The 21954-nt window shown below is 42.5% G+C and overlaps 1 protein-coding gene across 2 annotated transcripts; it reads left to right on the forward strand.

Moving 5' to 3' along the window:
* The first annotated feature begins 435 nt into the window (after positions 1-435).
* prpf4bb (pre-mRNA processing factor 4Bb) lies at positions 436-18240 on the forward strand. Of its 2 annotated transcripts, none has more exons than XM_036124800.1 (16): positions 436-576; positions 3303-3378; positions 4468-5615; positions 7317-7496; positions 7584-7742; positions 9468-9549; positions 9657-9858; positions 11487-11563; positions 11647-11737; positions 11810-11957; positions 13511-13648; positions 13748-13901; positions 14005-14119; positions 16627-16778; positions 16882-16968; positions 17065-18240. In XM_036124800.1, exons 1-16 carry the CDS (start codon positions 518-520, stop codon positions 17266-17268), a joined length of 3072 nt encoding a protein of 1023 aa, XP_035980693.1. In that variant the 5' UTR covers positions 436-517; the 3' UTR covers positions 17269-18240. The 2 variants fall into 2 exon arrangements, with proteins under 2 accessions (XP_035980693.1, XP_035980694.1); XM_036124801.1 differs by having other exon boundaries at positions 11490-11563.
* Positions 18241-21954: the final 3714 nt, after the last annotated feature.

The following is a 21954-nucleotide window of genomic DNA, read 5'->3' on the forward strand; positions in this document are numbered from 1 at the left end:
GAAATTGTTTTGAACTATAATAATTGAGGTATTTGGAGATTGCTGTAAAAATCAAATGTCCAATTGAAGAAAATGTATTAAACCTAAACATAAAAAATACTGTTGGTTAAATAATAAAAACTGTTGATCTTTAATTTAAAAAAATGCAAACAAATTTCCTATAATATACTATAAAAACAAGCTCTTGTTTCAAATATTTGTGTAACTCTTGTGGCTCTAAAAAAAATAGTTTAGCTGGACCGAGGGCAAAAATGGCTCTGCGGGTTGTAAGCGTTGCTGACCCTTGGGCTAGGTCATGTTGCTTATTAAAACCTCCATCCGTACCCTCACAGCATCGAGTAACTCGAAGCCTCTAAATTAGAGAAGGATGCGCCCTGCTGGACAAAAAAAAAAAGAAAGAAAGGGTCTGTACTCGGTGCTCAGTTCGTGTCTCCGCCAGAACATCAGGGGGCAGACGAGAGCCAGGCTAACGTTGCACTTCTCGATAGCCGAAGAAGAACCTGCTTAGCCGAGCAAAATGGCGGACGTTGAAATGGACATCATGTCCAGAAGAATGAATAATGGAAACGAACACGTGTAAGTCTTCCTATTAAAACCAGTTCGCGTCGGCAGCTGTGGCATGTGAGCGGATCCTGGAGCTCGAATCGAAAGAGAACGATTTGAAACGGGAAAAGAGGACAGCGTTGCAGCTTCACGTTACCGGAGCATGCTAATTGCCTCAGCTAGCTGGCTAATGTTCTTTAGCCTAGCTAGACCCAAGTTTGGCTAAACTCACGAGCTGAACGTGTGCGTTAAATTGCATTCATCCGTGCTCTTTTCAGTGGAGTTTCGGCGCCTGCCCCTTACATGTCAAAAGCTGTTCTTTTTTGTGTGTGTTGAAGATTTCAATAACACATGCTAGCATAGTTCGTGTAGCCTGCTAGTTGTAGGAGTAAAAGACGTTAGCATCTGTGAGCTAATAAAGCAGCCGAGGCGGTCTGGGTCAGAGGAAGGGCTAGCAAGTCAGGTTGACATGACGGCACAGGACTCTCTGTGCCAGACCCGTCGTTTGTAATTCATCCCCATTGTTTAATGTGTAGTCGTCGCTTTAGCTTTCAGGCTAAATCGAGAGCATTACGTAATCCCAGCGTTTATAAAGGGGCTCGCAATGGTTAGGTTTATGTTGGCTTTTTTTTTTTATTTCTAAATGCGCTACGAACAGGAAACCGGTTAGTCGCACGCTGGATCTGCAACAACGTGTTTGTTTTTGGTGGTGTTTTTTCAAAGATATACTAATAAAGGAATCGCTGGAAATTTTATTTATTTTTTTGCATTTAACAGGGGCCTGTCTGTTTAAATTAACAATCGCTGTAAGTTAGGATTATTTTTCTTTTACCACAACTGCTGCTTTTATTTAAGGTGGACTTTTTTTGTTAGAATGCAAAAGGTTATGTCACCGTCCTAGTATAAATAAATGGGTCAGGATCAGTGATCTGACACGTTACCTGGCTGTGCACCTGTCATTGACACAAGGCTAGTTTATGCAAACACCATGCTGCCCTGTTTTCTTAGTTTTGTCAGAGCGTGTATAGCCCTGGGACTTTTCATGCATATAAATTCATCCCTACTTTGGGGATGTTTCAGGTCTGCTTTAAACAACCAATGGTTTACAGTGTTTTCTACGGCTTGGTGTGATCTGGGGTTCATCTTTCACAAGTCTTATCTGGGACAAACACAATCAAAAATTAAATGTTCTTAAAACAAAGGAAAGAAAATGTCCAAATCTAAACATCGATTATCTCTTTAAATTCTGAAATTGATAAACTACAGACGAAAGATTATTATAACTTATGTGATTCACTATTAACTGTACTATACCAAAAAACAAGATTTCTATTATCTGGATGATATCGGGCGAGCGGATTAAACCGTTTTTGGGGCTAAGTGGTCTAATTTTGGCCCGTCGTTTTGTTAGCTTTTAGTTACCATGGAGAGCAGCCATTGTTGGGCGGGTTGCGTTTGCCGTTCCTTTCGTTGCTGCATTCAGTTTTGTGTCAGACTTTCACCGCAGCATCAGGTTATCTCGCTGCGGACCCACGGCGGCGGCGTCTGGACAGAAGGATGTTAGCCGTCGTCCTGCCAACACACGTTTCTATGGAGACAGTCCATAACAGAAACACAGCGGCCCCTTAGGTGAAATTGTACGCGCTGTGTGTGTGTGTGTGTGTGTGTGTGTGTGTGTGCTTGCATCTGTAAATAATCTGTGCTGTTATACAGGAGACTAGGGCCGCACAACACCAGAAAAAAATTATTAATTGCGATGGAATTGCTGAAAATGGCAACATTGACTACTGTTAACCCACATTTTTTGACAATTTTCTTCTTCTTTTTTTTGTGTTTATAATGTTCCCATTTCCCCCCCATGACGCTTAGCCTCTCGGCTATTAAAGTTTTACACTCGGCGTTGGCATTAGGGGCAGATAGTCTGGCCAAACGTATCATCCGTATGTAGCCTGTGCTGCTTGACATTTCTTACCCAGTACTGCATCCAGACGGTCCTTTCGCGATTGACGCGTGCGATTCGACACGTTTTGCAGCTCAGCTAGGAGTGACCCTCTGCAGTAAAAGTGTGGTGTAGTCCGCAGTCTGGACTTTCTCATCAGCAAAGTGAACGTTACGCACAGCCAGTCTTGAATCTTGAATCTTGAGCTACTACTAAACAAGCTGCACCACATGTAAATAAAGCTAAACGCTAATCCTACAGTAAGTCAGGCCATAATTCTTGGAAGTTTCTCTTGTCAAACAAATGGATAAAATAAAAGTCAGTGTTAATCTTTCTTGTTTTAGTGAAGTTGAACACATATTTGCCCTGCCCCCCCCCCCCCCCCAACTAAGCAATCTGTTGCTCAAACGGTAAATCTAGCAGCTAGAGGTAAATGTGATGTTTGTCTGAACTACACGTGGCCAAAGTGTGATGAACATAAATTAGAGAAAGTAACTGAAAGTATTAGATTCACGAAGTTTTATTTGTTTTTTAATTAATAAAATGTTCTGTGTTTTGAATGACTTATTATAAAAGGGAACTAGTTTAAATAAAATACCTTTTGAAATGCAAATGTCCTGTTCGTAAACGTCTCGGAGGCATTTTAAAGCGAATCCAACAGGAAACCTGATTGTTTCACATTGGAAGCTTTGCAATAACTTTTTCCCCCCTCAATGTTTCACTGCTTAGTTCTTTATGCTACATCAACTTAAATTACTTTTTAACAGTCTTGAGAAAAATTTCTGTTCAGCTAATTTAGTTTTTTGTCTCTAATAAACAGAAAGCAAGACCTGGAGAGAGACGAAAGAAGCGGGAATGAGGACAGCGGAGACTTGTCAGAAGAGGAGGGCGAAGAGGTAAAAACTACACGTTTAAACCAACTCACATTAAAACTCTTTGATTAAATGTATAAAAACTGAATTTTCTTGCCAATATTATGGTTGAATTTGAAGTGTAACAGCAGATGATTTCTGAGGCTTTGGTTTGTAAACCTTCCTCTGAACTTTTTCACATTTTATTTCATTACAACCAGAAACAGAGGATTTTGTGAGAAGTTTATGTGATAGATGAGTAAAAACTGTCTAACTGTGACACGAATGGGTTTTCATTTTTCTAACAACCCTGACTTTTAGAATCAGCCCCCTGAAATCAGTACTTTGCATGACCAGATTTTAAAGTTTTCTCTCTGATCCATTTACCAGATCAGAGAGAAAAATTCATACTCCTACGTTTTTGTTTCTAAATAATGTGTATTTTTTTTTTCCTTTTGGTTAAATCAAATAGATTTTGGTTAAATGGAACAAACTCCAACCTTTCCGTACTGCTTTGCTTTTGTCTTGCTTTTAATGTTTAAGTTTAGTCCCAATCAGGGGGGGTTCTAGACCAAATTTACCAGGGGGGCCAAGGTGGGGCCAGAGTTTTTTCACAGGGGCACAGAAAAAAAATTAAAAACAATAAAATGGCAATATTTAACTGTGTAATAATATTAAGTGAGCCACTTGTGGCTCTGGAACTGCAGGTTTCAGAGCCCCGATCTAGCAGTTGAAAACTTTGCCCCCTGCTCAATACGGCTAAAGCTAAACGTGAAACATCTTAAGTTTTAAATTCTTTTTAGAGTAAAGCTGTATAGGTAAAAAATAATATTGGTCAAAGTGACCAATCAGTTATGGTTTCTTTGCCATTCCAAACAATCATGAGAAGTTTTTTTAACATCATGCTTTTAGAACAGGGGCCAAGGCCATTTCTACAGGGGCATGGGCCCCTGTTGGCCCCTGGCTAGAACCGCCCCTGGTCCCAATAGTTGATAATGTTGATATAACCTGATAAAGTTAACAGATATTAACCATGGAGAGATTCTTTTAACTAGAGACAGCAACACGTCTCAGAACTGTCGTCCTTCCACCATCTTACTGCTGAGTTTTATCGCTGTGGTTTGTCCCACCCAGGAGCAGGCGGGGACTAATGGCGAGAAGAATGAGGAAGGGTCCAAGCATCACAGCAGCAGCGGCGGGAAACACAAGAGGAAAAAACACAAGCACCGCAGCAAGCACAAAAAGCACAAACACGCAGCCGAGGAGGACAAGGAGCGCAAGCGTAAGCACCGCCATAAGCATCGGAAACACAAACGCAAGGAGGCCTCCTCCCCCGCCGCCGCCACCGCCGCTGACGTCCCTTTTGGCGCCGCCAGCAACAGGAAGCTGGAGTCCTCTCCGTCCTCCGGAAACCCCAGTCTGGACGACCGGGCCGTGCTGGAGGATCTGGAGAAGCAGAGGGCCCTGATCAAGGCTGAGCTGGATAGCCAGCTGATGGAGGGCAAGGTCCAGTCTGGCATGGGTTTGATCCTTCAGGGGTACAACTCTGGGTCCGAGGAGGACGCCGACGGCAGGTTCAGAAACGGAGAGCAGCGTCCGAGGGGCAGCTCAGGTAAACTCATATCTCCCAAAGGGGAAAAAGGCGGGAAATCCAGAAGGGACTCAATCGACGGCAGTAAATCCGGGTCCAAGCGCCGCAGTCGGAGTAAGTCGACAGACAAGCCGGCCAAGGAGCCCAAGCCGGACAAGGGGACCAAAAGCAGCAAGGAGGCTGCAGCGAAAGACCGCGGGCGCGCGCGGAGCAGATCGAAAGACAGAAAACAGAAACAGTCCGGCAGCGCCGATCGCTTCAAGGAGAAGAGGAAGTCTGCCTCTCCTCCCAGCTTCAGGAACGAGCAGAAGGCCGGGCGCCCCGACAAGCGCTCGTCCCCGCAGCGAGACGAGAGACCAAACCAGGAGAGGCCGAGCCGGCGCTCCAGGTCGCCCGTACGGGACCGGCCCAGCCGCTCCGACGCCGAGCGGGACAAGCGGCCGGCCAAGTCCCCCTCCAAGGACACGTCGCTGGGAAAGGAGAACCGCTCCCCTCACAGACGAGGACCCCACAGCCCGGCGAGGAGACGCAGCGCCTCCCCCCGCCACAGAGACGCCCACCACCCCTCAGCCGGTGCCTCAGACAGGACTTCAAAACATTCTCCGCCCAGAAGGTCCCCGGCCCGGAGAGCACGCAGCCGCTCAACAGAGGCCCGCAGGAGGGAGGCAGACAGACAGGACTCACCTCTGAGGTTTGTTACCGCTGCAAACCAGACAGCTTCACACAGAAGTGCCTGTAGTTATTTATTCAGTTCTTTATTACACACTAAAGGGGATATTTCTGTTCATTTTGATAAAACCCATAAGTTCAAAAATCAATAAAAACTTCAATCTAATAATAGAAATGTTACGTTATGACTTAAACCAGGGGTGTCTAACTCATTTTGGTTGAGGGGCCGCATTCAGCTTAATCTGATCTCAAGAGGGCCACACGAGTAAACTCATTGCAAGATTAAATAGAACTAATAAAAGTGGACTTGTTGTTGATTTTTATATTAAGTTAATTTCACTTTTACACAATATATTATGAATAACCTCAGCGTTTTTAAGAAAAGTTTGTGCAATTTTAACAATACTTTTACTCAGTTAAACATTTACTTGTGCATTGTGCATAAGAACTGATCAGTGATTATACAATGTTGAAAAATATTTATTCACATTTTTTGGAACTTAAAAACACTGTCCTACATGACAAAATACATGAAACAGATAAAAATTAAGAAATGATTAGAATTTTTCCACACCTGAAGCTTAATCTGCTAATTAAAACACAGCGCCCCTCGTGGACAATATAGGAACTGCATATTTTCAATTAAACGAAGTACATGTTTTTTTCAATAATTGTTTTATCATTCTCTTCCTTTTATCTTGTCCACTTGTGAAAGTCAAATCTGACGAGCCCTTTGTGGCATCTTATTGCCACATTGCCAGACAGGACACTGGATGTTTGACACCCCTGACTTAAACTATCGAGGACAAAGACTGCTGTGTCACTGACACCCTCTGCAGGGTTAGCCACAAAAACTCATTTCTAAAGAAACCCGCTCTATGGAAGCATGTTAAAGGAAAGTTGAGTGGAAGGAAAAAATCTAGTGGGAAAATATGTAGGAGAAACCAGAAAAGGCTCCACCCTGAGAGGATTGTGACTAAAGCGCCTCTCAAGGCTGCACATCTGGAGTTATGTGGCCAATAAAAATACCCCAATATTCTTATAATCCTTTCTTGTTTCTCTTCTAAAATAAAAGATTGAAATTTTTAGTTTTTTTGTAATTAATCTACAAATATTAAAGTTTATTTTCTGAGTTGTTTTACGGGTCGTTTTGGAGTAGGACAAGGACCCTTGTCCTACTCTTGTCCTAAGGAACATCTGTAATAGTTTACATCTGTAAAAGTATCCGTCCCTGATTTAAAATGTTGCTTTCAGATATGTGTAAATTAGGATTATGTTATGATTTTCTAATAACAGCTTGATTTCTTTATGTCAAATCACTTTAAAAGATCACCAGCATTTAATAAAGCATCTTATACGGCCGTAAATCTGACCAAGAAGCATCGAGTGAGACCTTTTTGTGGCGCCTGATGGTTAAAAACTAAAAATAAAAAACTTTAAAGGTCGCTCAATGAAGGTGATCTGATATAAAACTTGTTTTTAATGCATCTGGGGGTTAAAACAAAGATCTTGCAGAGAAAGACAGATTGTTGATGCTTCATCGTCGTACGCTAGAAAGCTAATGTTGACACAGTAACCCAACATTCAACATCAAATTGTCTTATTTGTCCTGGTTTCATGTTTAATAAAAGAAAGTAATGAAAAACGAAGCCCTTTGCCTTCATCAGACATCAGATTAAACACAAAATAACCCGTAGAATGTCGGCATTGTTTTCTCCTGCAGGAAGCGAACTCGGGCCGACGCCGGGCCGCTCGGGGACCGGTCCCGGGAGAAGAGTCCCAGGTCGGCCTCTCGGCGCAGGGTGAGCCGCTCGCCTCTGAGGAGGAGGTCTCCGTCGCCGCCGCTGCCGCGCCGCTCTCGCTCCTCGCCTCGGAGGCGAAGCAGGTCTCCGCTCAGGCGCAGGTGAGTCCCGCTCAGGTTGGCGCTGTAAACGAAATAAAAGGCCGATTAGATTCCCTGCGCTGACGTCCACGTCTGCACGAACCGCAGGTCCGGGGAGAGAGACCGGTACGGACGGCCGCGCCAGTACCGCCGCTCCATGTCCCGGGATCGCATGAGGAGACGGCGCCGCAGCAGAGACGAAGACAAGTTCAAAGGAAGCCTGTCGGAGGGGATGAAGCTGGACCAGGAGTCCTCCGAGGATGAAATGTGAGCACAGAAAACACCTTCCTCTGTTTTTTTTTCTTAATGAACAGTTTCTAAAGGCCGATACAGGACTTTGCAAAGTCTTCACGCCCCATAAACATTTTCACATGTAGCAAATTTTTAATCTACTTTTTAAAATTTGATAAGAACAAAAAGGTAGAAGGTTTGATGAGACCAAACCTAAACACTGAATCATGGTGGTTATATATAATAGAATATAGACTGGAGACCGGCTGGGAATAGGCGATTATTCTTAAAACCGTTTCTTGGAACGTTTGGTTTATTGTGATCACAATAAATGAATTAATGACATTTGAAACCCCCAAAAAACTGACCTAATATCGTTACTTTCCTTATTGTATGTCCACTCTGGGTTCCACTGGATCATAAATATAACTAAACATATAATTCAATAATTTTATATTGCTAAATACCTACTGCAGTACATTTAAATATGATTAATTTGCAGTGATTGTGTGCACTTTGGTGATTAAAAAAATCTGTGCTGGTTGCTGATGAGGCGCGTTTGACAAAGGGTTTGTGTTTTTAGGAGCAGTATTTGATGCGATCACATGCGTACAAGACATCAGTCCAACTTTAAATAGTTTATCATCACTTTTATTATGATAATGAAAAACATAATATGATGAAATACAATTGTCCTAAAGATGCAGCCGGCGCTACAGTGGAATTGCTTGGATCAAAGCCTGTTGCCTCACTAGAATGGGCTGGTCCAGTGGTGCCCCCTAGGGGCGGCTTAGTATATTTGCAGGAGGGAGAATGGTAGAAGTGGACTAAAAAATGACTGATTTTGAGAGGTTAATTAAAAGTTATATATTCATAATGATTATTTCAATTACACAGTAAAATAGACAGTTAAACTTAAAACAATTACACTTTAAAAGTATGAGTTTTGTGATTTAAAGATTAGTTTATTGTTGTTTTTTTTTTACTGCAGTTGGCTTTTTTTTGTTCACTTAGACTTAGACAAAATTTATTGTCATTGTCTAAAGCCAACTGCAGTAAAAAATAACAATAAAATAAACTAATCTTCTTTAAATCACAAAAATCAGACGTTTACATTCAGCTGTTCAGCTGTCAGATTGGTTGGAGGGGGGCAAAAACATTCTTTTGCGTCACAGGGGAGCCCACCAAGAAAGGTTTGGGAACCACTGACCTAGTCAAAGTCCAGAGAGAAATCCAATGTAGAATCTGTGCTGAAACTGGAGATCTGGCAGATCTGCAAAATACAACTTGGATGTTTATTAATTTATTTTTTTTTATAAAGAAAACTGGGGTGAACATTTTTGTCGTGATGTGCAGAACTGGTTGAGACGAAACCCAAAAGACATGAAGTCTTAATTGTGGCCAAATATGGTCCTGCATAGTATTTACAGGGAGGCTGAGTACAAAGAGATGACACGCTCCTCCTGTTTTTATTTATTAAAACCATTATTAATAAATAAAAACACAACAATGTTGTGACAAAATGAGGAAAAAAAGTCTTTGTGTTTCTAAGCTTAATTTTGATCAATAAATTTCCTGTTTTATGTAGAAATAACACGTAGCAGCCCTGTTAAACTGAGCTTGTTTCTAAATCTGGTCACTAGTCCAGATAAATTGTTAGTTTTGGAAAGTTTCTGCATAAAGAAGCTGATCATGCCAGGATTTGTTGCTTTTTATTTAGGGGGGAAATGAGCCGATTTCTTTTCTGCTGCTTGTTGGCAGGTTGGAAGACTTTGAAGGGGAGGAGATCGACGAAGAAGCTCTTATCGAGCAGCGGCGTCAGCAGCGCATGGCCATCGTCCAGGTCTGTTGGAGTCCCCCCCCCACCCACAGAGTCAGGTGGGCTTTAGTGGAGAGACCCCCTAGCCCCTTCCATCGATCCACCTTTCCCTCCCGCTGTCTTCCCAACAGAAATACAAGACGGCCAACGAGGAGAGCAACATGGCGTCGGAGCCCAACAGCCCTCAGAGCAGCACGCGCAGCCGCTCGCCTTCGCCCGACGACATCCTGGAGCGGGTGGCCGCGGACGTCAAGGAGTACGAGCGGGAGAACCTCAACACGTTCGAGGCCAGCATCAAAGCCAAGCACAACCTGATCGCCCAGGAGAAAGACGGTAAAGTCCCAGTGGAAACGACTCACGCTGCCGTACGAAGCCGACAGAATCCACCGGCCGGCCTGCCGCCTCCAGAGACGATCACACCGCCTGGCTAGTCGTGTTTAGATGTGAACCGACGTGTTTAGTTTTCACCCTGTTGTCCCAATTAATGCAGACCTCAGTCGCAGGATATGTTTGCGTCATTCAACCCTGGAAAAACATTTATTAAAATGGCGAATAGACCCAAAAACGTTGTTGATTAGGAGGCAAAAATCTTTGAATTTCTTTGACGGTTGAAGTTGCTGTCCCTTTAAGTCAAACGTTTAAGCTTTTGGGGCAAAAGCATAATAAGTTTTCAGTCAATATTGGTTAATTGGTTGTCAAAAAAAAAAAAAAAAACACAACAAACTGCAGTAGATCAGGCTGGGTTTGGTGAAATAAACCGGGAGTTTCCTGTAGGGCTGAACAATTAATCGCATTTTCAATATAATCGTGATTTAAAATAACGCAATTTCCAAATCGCAGAGGTCTGCAATTTTTGGCTATGTAACAATTAGGGAATTAGACACGTCCATTAGGTGTCAGTAAAATGTTTAAAGTGGGTTTGCCTCCACATGGAAGGGAAGACAGTTGCAGCAGTGATATAATCTAATTTTATTACTTGTTTTAGAGTTTATATAACCATACAAAGCATTAAGTACAGGTCAATCAGTTTAATACATAGACTTGTTTGTTGGTTGGACTTTGCACTTTATGTTCAACAATTATTGATGTCCAAATCAATTAAAATCTGTTCTCTTGAACAATATTCTGATTAATAGAAACATTAAAAGTTCATATTTAAAATAGTCCTTGTTTACAAACATCTTTATTTAGAGGCCATTTTTGTTGCTTGTGGTTAATGCGGAGAAAAGTCAAAATTGCAATTTTGATTGAAATATATTGTAGGCAGAACACAATCATTACTGCTCTGAGTTTAGATGCTGTGGGTCTTTTAGCAACTAATCCACATGGCGAGGAAACAAATTGATTTGTTGTTTGTATATGTTTTGAAACACATTAAACTGGAAAAAAAATTGCGTTAAATCACAATATTAAGAAAAAAAATCGCAATTAGATTATTTTACAAAATCGTTCAGCCCTAGTTTCCTGTTTCCAGCAGGCAACCTGTCCACCAAAGCTGGAGGTGCTGAATCTTACAGAGGAGCAAAGCTGAACGCATGAAGACTAATGCACTTTTTTGTTAATTCCCGAGATTATTATTTTTTATTATGGTCACAAAGTCTAATAAGTCACCGTCTCTGTGAGTTTGAGCCATAAAGGCTGGTGAACGTGCCGTTTATCGCAGGTTTTCACACGTTAGGAGAACGGGTCGTTAGTCAGCGGGGTGGGGGGGTGGCGGCTTGATCTGTGTGAAGAATGCAGCATTGTGAGGCAGGGATTTTAATTGAATATCTCTCTCTGTCATGTGTTCATTCAGTTGCTGGCTTGTTTTCCAAAGCCTGGTTGTGTCTGCTTCCTGCAGCTTGTTTTGATCTCTGCAGAGTATGTTAATCAAACACATGTTCCAGATATACTGTTTTCCCGCGTGGCGCCTGAGCCCCAGGGAGTCACCGCCTCCTCTGGCCGCTCTCTCTTTGTCTCAGCAGCAGCCAACCCAAAGAAGCCCACCGCCCCCGACATGTTCACGGAGTCCGACGACATGTTCGCCGCTCATTTCGACGTAAGTAGGCACGCTTGAAACCCCCCCCACCCACCCGGGTAAGGCGGGCCTAACCCTATCCTGACTGACTGCTGTCTCTGCAGAGCGCCAGGATGAGAGCAGCCGGCGTGGGGAAGGACTTCAAGGAGAACCCCAACCTCAGGGACAACTGGACCGATGCCGAGGGATACTACAGTAAGTCCTGGGAACCGGGGTCCGTCCTGATTCCTTGTTTCAGCCGAGCAAACGACCCTTTTCTTCCTTTAGGGGTGAACATCGGCGAGATGTTGGACAAGCGCTACGACGTGTACGGCTACACGGGCCAGGGAGTGTTCAGCAACGTGATCAGAGCCAGGGACACGGCCAGGGCCGGCCAGGAGGTGGCGGTCAAGATCATCCGCAACAACGAGCTCATGTGAGAGGCTGTTGGTCTTTGGTTTTAAAGCTTCCAGGCTGGAATAAGTTTGGATTAAGAGGTTTAGATTAGGGGGGAGAACATGTAAATTTTCAGTTTTTGAGTTACACGTGTGGACTTCTCTAAATTAACTGCTCCAGCCACATGTTTCTGGGTTTATATGGCGTCAAAGCTTGAGCTGGACCGTATTTAGGCGTTGATTTTAGCCACAAACCTCAGTGCTTATATATATATATATATATATATATATATATATATATATATATATATATATATATATATATATATATATATATATATATATATATATATATATATATATATATATATATATATATATATAAATTATTGAATTTTCTCTTTTAGGACACAACGAATTTACAAGCAACAAATTAACTAACTTAACATTGTAGATATGTGCTTACATTCATTCACTCACGCACTCACCATTCAAACCTGCATTTGTTCTAAGAAAGAAAAAAATATACAAAACTCTTTAGATTAAGACAGAGAAAAATAACAATACAGTATGAAATTAGAACCTCAGTGCCTTTTTTATTTGATTAACAGTTTAAATTGTTGCGGGTCACTGCTAATTCTCACAGAGAGCCGCTTTATCTTTGCCGCGGTGCCTCGTAGTGAGAAAGCAAGGAGCGACAGTGGGGAGGAATGGCTCCCGTTTAACACCAAATTATTTTCAAATAGAAAGACAGTGGTAGCTACTGCTATTTTATTTTTACAGCTACAAAACAAAATCTGAAAAGTGTGGTGTGCATTTGTATTCAGCTCCCTTAAACTTGTAGAGACACTGAGATGCTGCCACATTCATACCCACATTTAGTCACAAAGTATGCATTAATACCCACATACACGGAAAAAAATCTATATTTATACCCAGGAAATGTCAGATTTCTGCAGAACGATTTGAAACTTTTTACATTTGGACATTGCTTTACTTCCACATTCAGATCCCACCATTGTGTCACACCACAGATACATGCACCTTTAAGCCGCCCGATACGGCCAACATTCAGCCAGAGCCGCAGGCAGTTTGTTTGCTAGAACGGCCTAGTCAAAGCACAGAGCTCAAATTCAACAGCGAATCTGTTTCAGGGCTGGAAAGTGGGAAAAAATGGTGCAGAGAGACGCACCTGAACGCCACATAACCTTTTCCTTCCACTTCCCAATGACGCATGACTGCACTGATGTATAACATTATAGCCTGATCAAATGTGACACAAGGTGGAAATATAATTGCAAGACGCTGTTGATTGTTTCGATGTTGGAAAAGATTTTCATCTCAGGGGGAATAATGGGGCAAAGCACTGGATCTTTAGAGCGTAAATGGTTCGGAAAACAGCAGATAATTGTGATTTCTCACCATCTTACTCATTGACTCGCATTACAACCACTAACTTCAGTGTATTTAATTGGAGCTCTGGTTATTATGTATATTTTTTAAAAACAAAAGGATAAATCTGAGTGGTATAACGTGTGAAATATTGGCCTGAGAAGCCGTTTGACGCTGTAAGTTGTGCGTTTGTGGTAAACAGGCAGAAGACGGGTTTGAAGGAGCTGGAGTTCCTCAGGAAGCTGAACGACGCCGACCCAGACGACAAGTTCCACTGCCTCCGCCTCTTCCGCCACTTCTACCACAAGCAGCATCTCTGCCTCGTCTTCGAGCCTCTGAGGTACCGATCACAAGCCTTTCTCTGCTTCCGTCTCTTTTTTTTTTTTTTTTTTCCCTCCCTGCATTAAAGCCTTGATCTCGCCTCGGTTGTTCACGGCAGCATGAATCTGCGCGAGGTGCTGAAGAAATACGGCAAAGACGTCGGGCTCCACATCAAAGCCGTGCGGTCGTACAGCCAGCAGCTCTTCTTGGCTCTCAAGCTGCTCAAACGATGCAACATCCTCCACGCTGACATCAAGCCAGACAACATCCTGGTACCGTCCAAATTAAAGCCCTCTGTGTTTTTTTTGTTTTTTTTATTCTCCAAGCAGCATCCGTAGGTAGCAAATGTAACTGTGTTGTCTCTGGAACGAAAAGGTGAACGAATCCAAAACCATCCTGAAGCTGTGCGACTTCGGGTCCGCGTCGCACGTCGCCGACAACGACATCACTCCATATCTGGTCAGCCGCTTCTACAGAGCTCCGGAAATTAGTAAGCTGCACCTTTTTCATGCTTTGTCGACAAATCCGCCGTCCTCCATGTTTACTGGCGTCCATGGCTGAGACGCGCCGCCGTTAGCCTTCACTGCAGCAGTTTCCACTCTCAGTAGTTCTGGGCAGCTTTTAAACGAGCGTTTGCAGTTAATGTCGCCCCTAAAGGTTCCTGACGAAAGAAATAAAATGTATTCAGGAATTTAAATATGTTGCTGTTTGACGTAGATCCATCTCTAGGAGCTTTTTCCCCCTTAATCCATGACTTCCTGTTTCTCTGTTAGATTTTATTGTTTTCCAGGTCTGAAAATATTGAGGATGGGAAAAGTTTTTAACTTTCATGACTTTATGTGTCTTTTTATTTATTTTTTGTAAAAAAAATAATCATTCTGATTGAAATTCAGTAGTTTTTACATTGACTCAATTTAAAAAACATTATTTAGATTTGGTTTGCTCCATCACATTCAAGTTTTTAGTGTTTTATCCGCCAGTTTCTGGGTTTTTGACTCACTTACCACATTGATGACCAACTTTGGACTTAAATTCAGGTTGAACCAGACCTGTGGCCCTTAGAGCAGATCTCAAAATACTGAATAATGCACTTTTTTCGTTTTTGTAAGAGAGAAAAGGAAAGTTTACAAAACTGAAATGTCGCTTTACAAAGCTCCAAAAATCCAAAGCCAATGTCTGCTTTGTGTTTTTTATTTGTGTAACCCACATACATGTGTATTGTTTAAGTAAGTCAAACAGTTGGTGCTTAAAACATTGAGAATTTTACCCAAACTACTGAAAACATGTAGAAACTTTAGTGTGTAAAAGTTTGGAATAGAAAAAAGGCGATTGTGGGATCGTGCGCGTTGGTCAGATGACAGTAAGCCTGAGTGCGGCAAAGCTTACAGCTGCAGGAAAGCCTCTTACGGCTACAGTGGAGGAGGCGTGACGCTGAGGGCAAACCATGACCAACCAGAAGGTTTAAAATCAAAATGGTAGATTCTGCCAGTAAACTCAGCGGGTCGTCAAGGTCAGCAGACATAAAATGAGTCCGGTGCCGTCCTCACACCTGAGAACAGAAGAGATTCAGGACTCATTCGAATAAATTAGGCAAGGCAGATTTATTTATATAGCACATTTCATCACAGAGACAATGCAAAGTGATTTCCATGATTAAAATATAGGGAAAATAAAAACATAATTAAAGCAAGTTGGAATAAAATGTACAAGAAATGAAACAAAATAGAACATGGGAAAATAGAAACTAAAAGCAAATATTAAAAACAGTTGGACAACAAAGTTGAACTAATGATGTTTCAGTAAAACAGTTTAACTAAAACAGTCGAAGGCAATCCTGAACAAATGTGTTTTTAATCTTGATTTAAAGGAACTCAGGCTTTCCGCACTTTTACAGTTTTCTGGAAGTTTGTTCCAGATAAGTGGAGCATAGGAACTAAATGCTGCTTCTCCTTGTTTGGTTCTGGTTCTGGTTCTGTAGAGCAGGCTGGAGCCAGAAGACCTGAGTGGTCTGGAGGGTTGATGCACTGATAACAAATCTGTGATGTATTTAGTTGCTAAGCCATTCAGGGATTTATAGACTAACAGAAGTATTTTAAAGTCTATCCTCTGAGATACAGGGAGCCAGTGGAAGGACTTTAGAACTGGGGTGATGTGCTCTACTTTCTTAGTCTTAGTGAGGAGGCCGGCAGCAGCGTTCTGGATCAGCTGCAGCTGTCTGATCCACTTTTTAGGCAGACCTGTGAAAACACCGTTGCAGTAATCAATTCTACTAAATATAAACGCATGGATTAGTTTTTCCAGATCCTGCTGAGACATCAGTCCTTTAATCCTGGAAATGTTCCTCAGGTGATAAAAAGCCGACCTTGTAATTGTCTTTAGATGCTTTTGAAGGTTCAGGTCTGAGTCCATCACTACTCCCAGATTTCAGGCCTGATCAGTGGTTTCTAGCTGAAGCAACTGAAGCTGTGAGCTAACTCTTGATCTCTCCTCCAAAAATTATTACTTCAGTTTTGTGTTTATTCAATTGAAGAAAGTTTTGGCACATCCAGGCATTGATTTCTTCTAGGCATTTACTCAGTGCCTGAATTGGTTCATAGTCACCTGGTGACATGGTGATGTAAAGCTGTGTGTCGTCTGCATAGTTATGGTAGCTGATGTTGTTATTTTTTATTATCTGGGCTAGAGGGAGCATGTAGATATTGAAGAGGAGGGGACCCAGAATGGACCCTTGGGGAACCCCACATGTGATTGTTGTCATCTGGGATATAAAGTTACCTACTGACACAAAAAAAAGTCCCTGTCCTTTAAGTAGGATTTAAACCAGTTGAGAGCTGTACCAGAAATTAGGTGAAAAATCAGGATTCCTAAAACATGCAGTGTCGGGTCGGGGCTGCTGCAGTAGAGGAATGCGCCCCCCACCGATGGTGACCGGCGGCGCCAATAAGCTCGGAGGAGTTTCCTCCTGCGTCTCGGCGTTACTCAGACTCTCTCCCTCAGTCATAGGAAAGCCCTACGACTACGGCATCGACATGTGGTCCGTGGGCTGCACGCTGTACGAGCTCTACACCGGCAAGATCCTGCTGCCCGGCTCCTCCAACAACCACATGCTCAAGCTGGCCATGGACCTCAAGGGCAAGATGCCCAACAAGGTAGCGTTACATCACCTCCCTCCCCTCCTCCTCCTCCTTTTAGCGCGGGGAAGAACCGCCGCCGCCGTCGTGTGACGCAACCGTGTGGCTTCTCTCTTCTCAGATGATCCGCAAAGGCCTGTTCAAAGACCAGCACTTTGACCAGAACCTCAACTTCCTGTACATTGAAGTAGACAAAGTGACCGAAAGGGTAAGGCTGATGGTTTGCTTCAAGTGTCGCCACGCTTTTTTTTTTTTTTCTCCCCTCCCTGCTGTGTAAGACTTTGCCACGTGTGCCCCCAAACAGGAGAAGGTGACCGTGATGAGCACCATCAACCCCACCAAAGACATGCTGGCGGAGCTGATCGGCGGGCAGCGGCTGCCCGAGGACCAGAGGAAGAAGGTGATGCAGCTGAAGGACCTGCTGGAGAGCACGCTGATGCTGGACCCGGCCAAGCGCATCAGCATCAACCAGGCCCTGCAGCACCCCTTCATCCAGGAGAAAATCTAAGGCCAGGCACTCCAGCAGCCCACGGGGACAGAAGCAACCACTAAAGCAGCTCTGGAGGGACTCTGCAGCGAGGCGGCCCACCCTCCCCTCCGTTCTAAGTTACGCGTTTTATTGTAAATAAATCCCCCCCCCTCCTACGAAACGGTAGCCATCCCTCCACACGCTGATTCTTCTGTTGGGTTTTCACGGCACACCTCCGCTCAAGACGCCGCGACAGACTTCCCTATTTAACCGGCAACCGGAGCTCCAGATGTTTAAAAAGAAAAAAGTCTAATTCCTGTAAATACTTTTTTGTCCATTGCATCGACAGCATCCAGCGGCAGACGGTAGGATCTAGTTCGTTAGAGGCAGACGTCTCGTTTGGAAGCGCGTTGCTCACTGTGGGACAATGCATGCTTTATGTTTTTCCCCTTTTTTTTTATTTTTTTTTTTTTTTTCGTTGTTGAATGCGCGCCCTCTGTACTCCGTGTGGTGCCAGCCGTGTAAATGCGCCGTGTCTGCAGATCCCCACGTGTTAACGGTAAGCCTCGCCAACGTCATCCATCGCCCTCAGCCACTGACGCCTGAACTGAAGGAAAAGATGCAGATGTGTGTTTTGGATTCATTTCAAATTTTCGGTTTATTTTATCATTTTTTTTACCCTTCTCCTCCTCCTCCTGCACTCTGGCTACATTCTGGCTCTAAAGGCTCTCCCATTCAAGTGCCTCCTGTCTGAGCCTGGTGTTTTCAGCACCAAACAATGCTGGCCTGTAGAAGCCACACCTGTTACCCCCCCCCCACCCCAAACATTGTGTGTAAATATAGCCCAAAGTTACTGTCCTTCCCCGTGTCTTTAATCCCTTTCTTTACATCCGCTGGTAAAAAAACCAATCTTGTGATTTCAGTAAAGAATAGTTGTGGAAACGCTGCGGAAAGAGCACCTTCACTATCAAATGGCTTTTTAGTAATAAAATGTTTCCCATTATATACAAACTCTTGATTTATTTTATTTTTTTCATATTGCATCGTGCTCTCAACTCAAATGAAAAGTGGATAAACGGGTGCTTGTCAATAAATTGATTATATGACATAAAAGCTAATTAAAATGAAGAATTGAATCATAAAATTGTTTCCTATATTGATATATATGAAGCCTTTATTCCTGTGCGTTTTAATGGTTATGGCTTACAGGTAATGAAAACCCAATGTCTGGCTTCTCTGAAAGTTTGTATATTACGTAATTATTATTTTCATATACAGACATGTTTAGGCCTACAGAATCTTGAGGAATACTGTTGTGTTTACAGCTGTCCAGCAAGACGGGGACATCCTCGATGAGGACAGTAAGCTATGGAAGGTCAAAAAGTTAATTCACTTCAGTAACTTAATTCACTGTGAAGCGCTTTACATGAATAATTACCCAAACCGATGCTTTAAAGTCTGTTAATCATGGTTTACAGCTACCAAAAACACATTTAAGATTACATTACATCAGAACAATTAAAATGTATTTAAGGAAACGTGAGGTTATTGAAAAGTAGGTTTAATAGGTTTTAGGTCATTTTCTAAGTCTACTTTTAGTCGGAACACGCACAGCATATAAATATATTAATAAATACATACTAATGGAAGGTTTGGTGGAAGGAAAAAGTTGCAATTGACAGTAAGAATTTAGATTATTCTACTCTTTGTCATTGTAACTTTTGTATATTCTAATGAAATGTGTCCTCCACGTTTAACTCATTGGACCCAGATTGGCTTTCTGTTGGATTTGAACCGGGGACCTTGCAGCCCTCCCAGGACGCAGGGAGGGCTAACCAAACATTGGCACCGAGATTAAAGCTAACTTTTAATTTGTTGACAGAAAATCTGGGGGCAGAGTTGAGAAGATTGGACTCAGTCACACCGGTTCTGTCAACAGAAACTTTAGGAGCTAATTCTACCAAACAAAAAGAACAAAATATCTTAATATATCTCATTATTCTGTCAATTAGCAAATTATAGTTTCGGTCATTTTACCTGAACTTAAACAGGAAAAAACTTTAGTGCACTGCAAAAACGGATCTAAAAATAAGTAAAATGTTCTTAAAATTTGTGTTTTTGTCCAAGATTTGAGCAGATAAACAATTGTCTGCCAATTGAATGAGTATTTTGACCCCTAAAATAAGATAATTAGACATCCTGCACTTGAAATAAGATGATGGAGATGTTCCTATTTTAAGTGCAAAAATCTTATTCCATTCGCATATCTTATTTACCTGCTCAAATCAAGGACAAATACACTGATTTTAAGACAATATTACTTATTTACATACATGGTCCTAAAAAGAATTTTTTTTCCCCCAGACTTTCTGAAATTAGGTTACACACTACAAAAACGGAACAAGAATGTTTGGTAAGAATCTGCCTTTTTGAAGGAAACGACCGGGTTAGATGGCATTTATTTGTTGGGCACCGGTTCAGAAAACTATCTGAGGCGTCTCTCCTCTGAATTTACTCATGATTGCGCCCCAGGATAGAAAAGGCGGCCACTTTTGCTCCATTTGGTACGGCAGAGTGAAGCAGGGGCTCTCTGCGCCGGTACAGAACGTCCTAAAAGGGGCCCCTCTGATAGCAGCTGATGGGCCGTCAACCTCAAGGGGTCTGTGAATACACGGGGGGGCCCCAGAGGGAGCAGCGGCTGTAAACATGTCGGCATGAATGACCCGACGGGCTAACAGCTGCCGGCTTTCATCTTGACACGAAGAGATGATGACACGAATGCCTTTTAATGTGAATATGTGAGCCAACGGGTCATTCATGGGGGCCGAGGGCCAACAACGCTACTGCTGCTGCACTCCCACTGGATGATATAACTACACGATGCATGATGATGCTTTTTAAATCCTAAAGTTAATACAGTAGAGCAGGGGTCACCAACCCATTTTATACAATAAAAAAACTTACACAAGTGATATGAATGAATGATGATGAAATAATTTATTTCCTATGTTTTGTGACAGATTGTATTCAGAAGTTTTAAAAAAAAAAATCTGTATGTTCCTAATAGAGCAATTTGCTCTCAGACTGCAGGTCTGCTGGTGGTTCCTAGAGTCTCTAAAAGTAGAATGGGAGGCAGATCCTTTAGTTATCAGGCTCCTCTCCTGTGGAACCAACTCCCAGTTTTGGTCTGTGAGGCAGACACCCAGTCTACTTTTAAGACTAATCTTAAAACTTTCCTTTTTGACAAAGCTTATAGTTAGAGTGGTTCATGTTAACCTGAGCTACCTCTGTAGTTATGTCATCTCGACACGAAGAGATGGTGACACGAATGCCTTTAATGTGAATATGTGAGCCAACGAGTCATTCATGTGGGCCGAGGGCCAACGACGCTGCTGCTGGTGGTTCCTAGAGTCTCTAAAAGTAGAATGGGAGGCAGATCCTTTAGCTATCAGGCTCCTCTCCTGTGGAACCAACTCCCAGTTTTGGTCCGTGAGGCAGACACCCTGTCTACTTTTAAGACTAATCTTAAAACTTTCCTTTTTGACAAAGCTTCTAGTTAGAGAGGCTCATGTTACCCTGAGCTACCTCTATAGTTATGCTGCTATAGGCTTAAGCTACTGGAGGACATCAGGATCTATTTTTCTCACTCTACTGATTTCTACTGTTCTCCAGTCTTGCATTGCAGTACATTGAAATGACTGTTGTCATTTCAGCTTTTAACTTTTTGTTCTCTCTCTTTTATCTTCATAGTAGGTACACCTGGTCTGGTGTTCTGTTAGCTGTGACATCATCCAGAGAAGACGGCTCACCCGCTACTACCATCTAATGTAGAACAGATTACTAGATCAATGTGTGCTTCTGTGCTTTTTTGTTTCTCTTGTTGTGTCTCTGCTCTGTCTTCTGTAACCCCAGTCGGTCGAGGCAGATGACCGTTCATACTGAGCCCGGTTCTGCTGGAGGTTTTCCTTTCCTGCTAATGGGTGGTTTTTCTTTCCACTGTTGCTTCATGCTTGTTCAGTATGAGGGATTGCTGCAAAGCCATGGACAATGCAGACGACTCTCCCTGTGGCTCTACGGTTCTCCAGGAGTGAATGCTGCTTGGAGAGACTTTGATGCAATCAACTGGGTTCCTTATATAGAAAATTTTTGACCAATCTGTATAATATGATTGAATTTGACTTTGTAAAGTGCCTCAAGATGACATGTTTCATGAATTGGCACTATATAAATAAAATTTAATTGAATTGAAAAAGAGTGAAGTATCTTAAGTATCGTTTATTTATTTATTTTGTATTAATACATAACCTCACTGTATTTGTTTATAATATTCACTATAACATGATAGCGTGACATTTGTGTCAATAATCTTCTAGCATAGGTGATTCTGCGTGGGGGTGGGGGGCCCAAATGAAATTCTGCTTTGGGCCCCCAAGAGGCTCGGGCCGGCACTGCACCAACCTTTTAGAAGTTATTACCGTGTCACACGAAGGGCTACCTGTCCTGACCTTTGAACGAGAAGAGTCAGAGCTCACCTTAAGTTAATGTAATATGAACACGTTTTTAATGCATTTATCATTTTAAATCTATGTAAATACAGGTATGATCATCGACTGAATAAAACAATGCTTCATGTGCAGTCAGGGGATAACAGCAGGAGAAAAGCACTACAGGTTAAGGCAGTTTTATTAAACACTTAAACACAACCAGCAAGTGGAATAAAAAGTT

This window comes from Fundulus heteroclitus, chromosome 21 (assembly GCF_011125445.2).
Source record: "Fundulus heteroclitus isolate FHET01 chromosome 21, MU-UCD_Fhet_4.1, whole genome shotgun sequence".
NCBI lineage: Eukaryota > Metazoa > Chordata > Actinopteri > Cyprinodontiformes > Fundulidae > Fundulus > Fundulus heteroclitus.

What these genes read in the sequence shown, in the direction of transcription:
- prpf4bb (XM_036124800.1), top strand. Translation starts at nt 518, where the DNA reads ATGGCGGACGTTGAAATGGACATCATGTCCAGAAGAATGAATAATGGA. An exon ending in AATAATGGAAACGAACACGT is followed by an intron (nt 577 to 3,302) that starts GTAAGTCTTCCT and finishes TCTAATAAACAG; the next exon opens with AAAGCAAGACCTGGAGAGAG. An exon ending in AGCGCATGGCCATCGTCCAG is followed by an intron (nt 9,550 to 9,656) that starts GTCTGTTGGAGT and finishes TCTTCCCAACAG; the next exon opens with AAATACAAGACGGCCAACGA.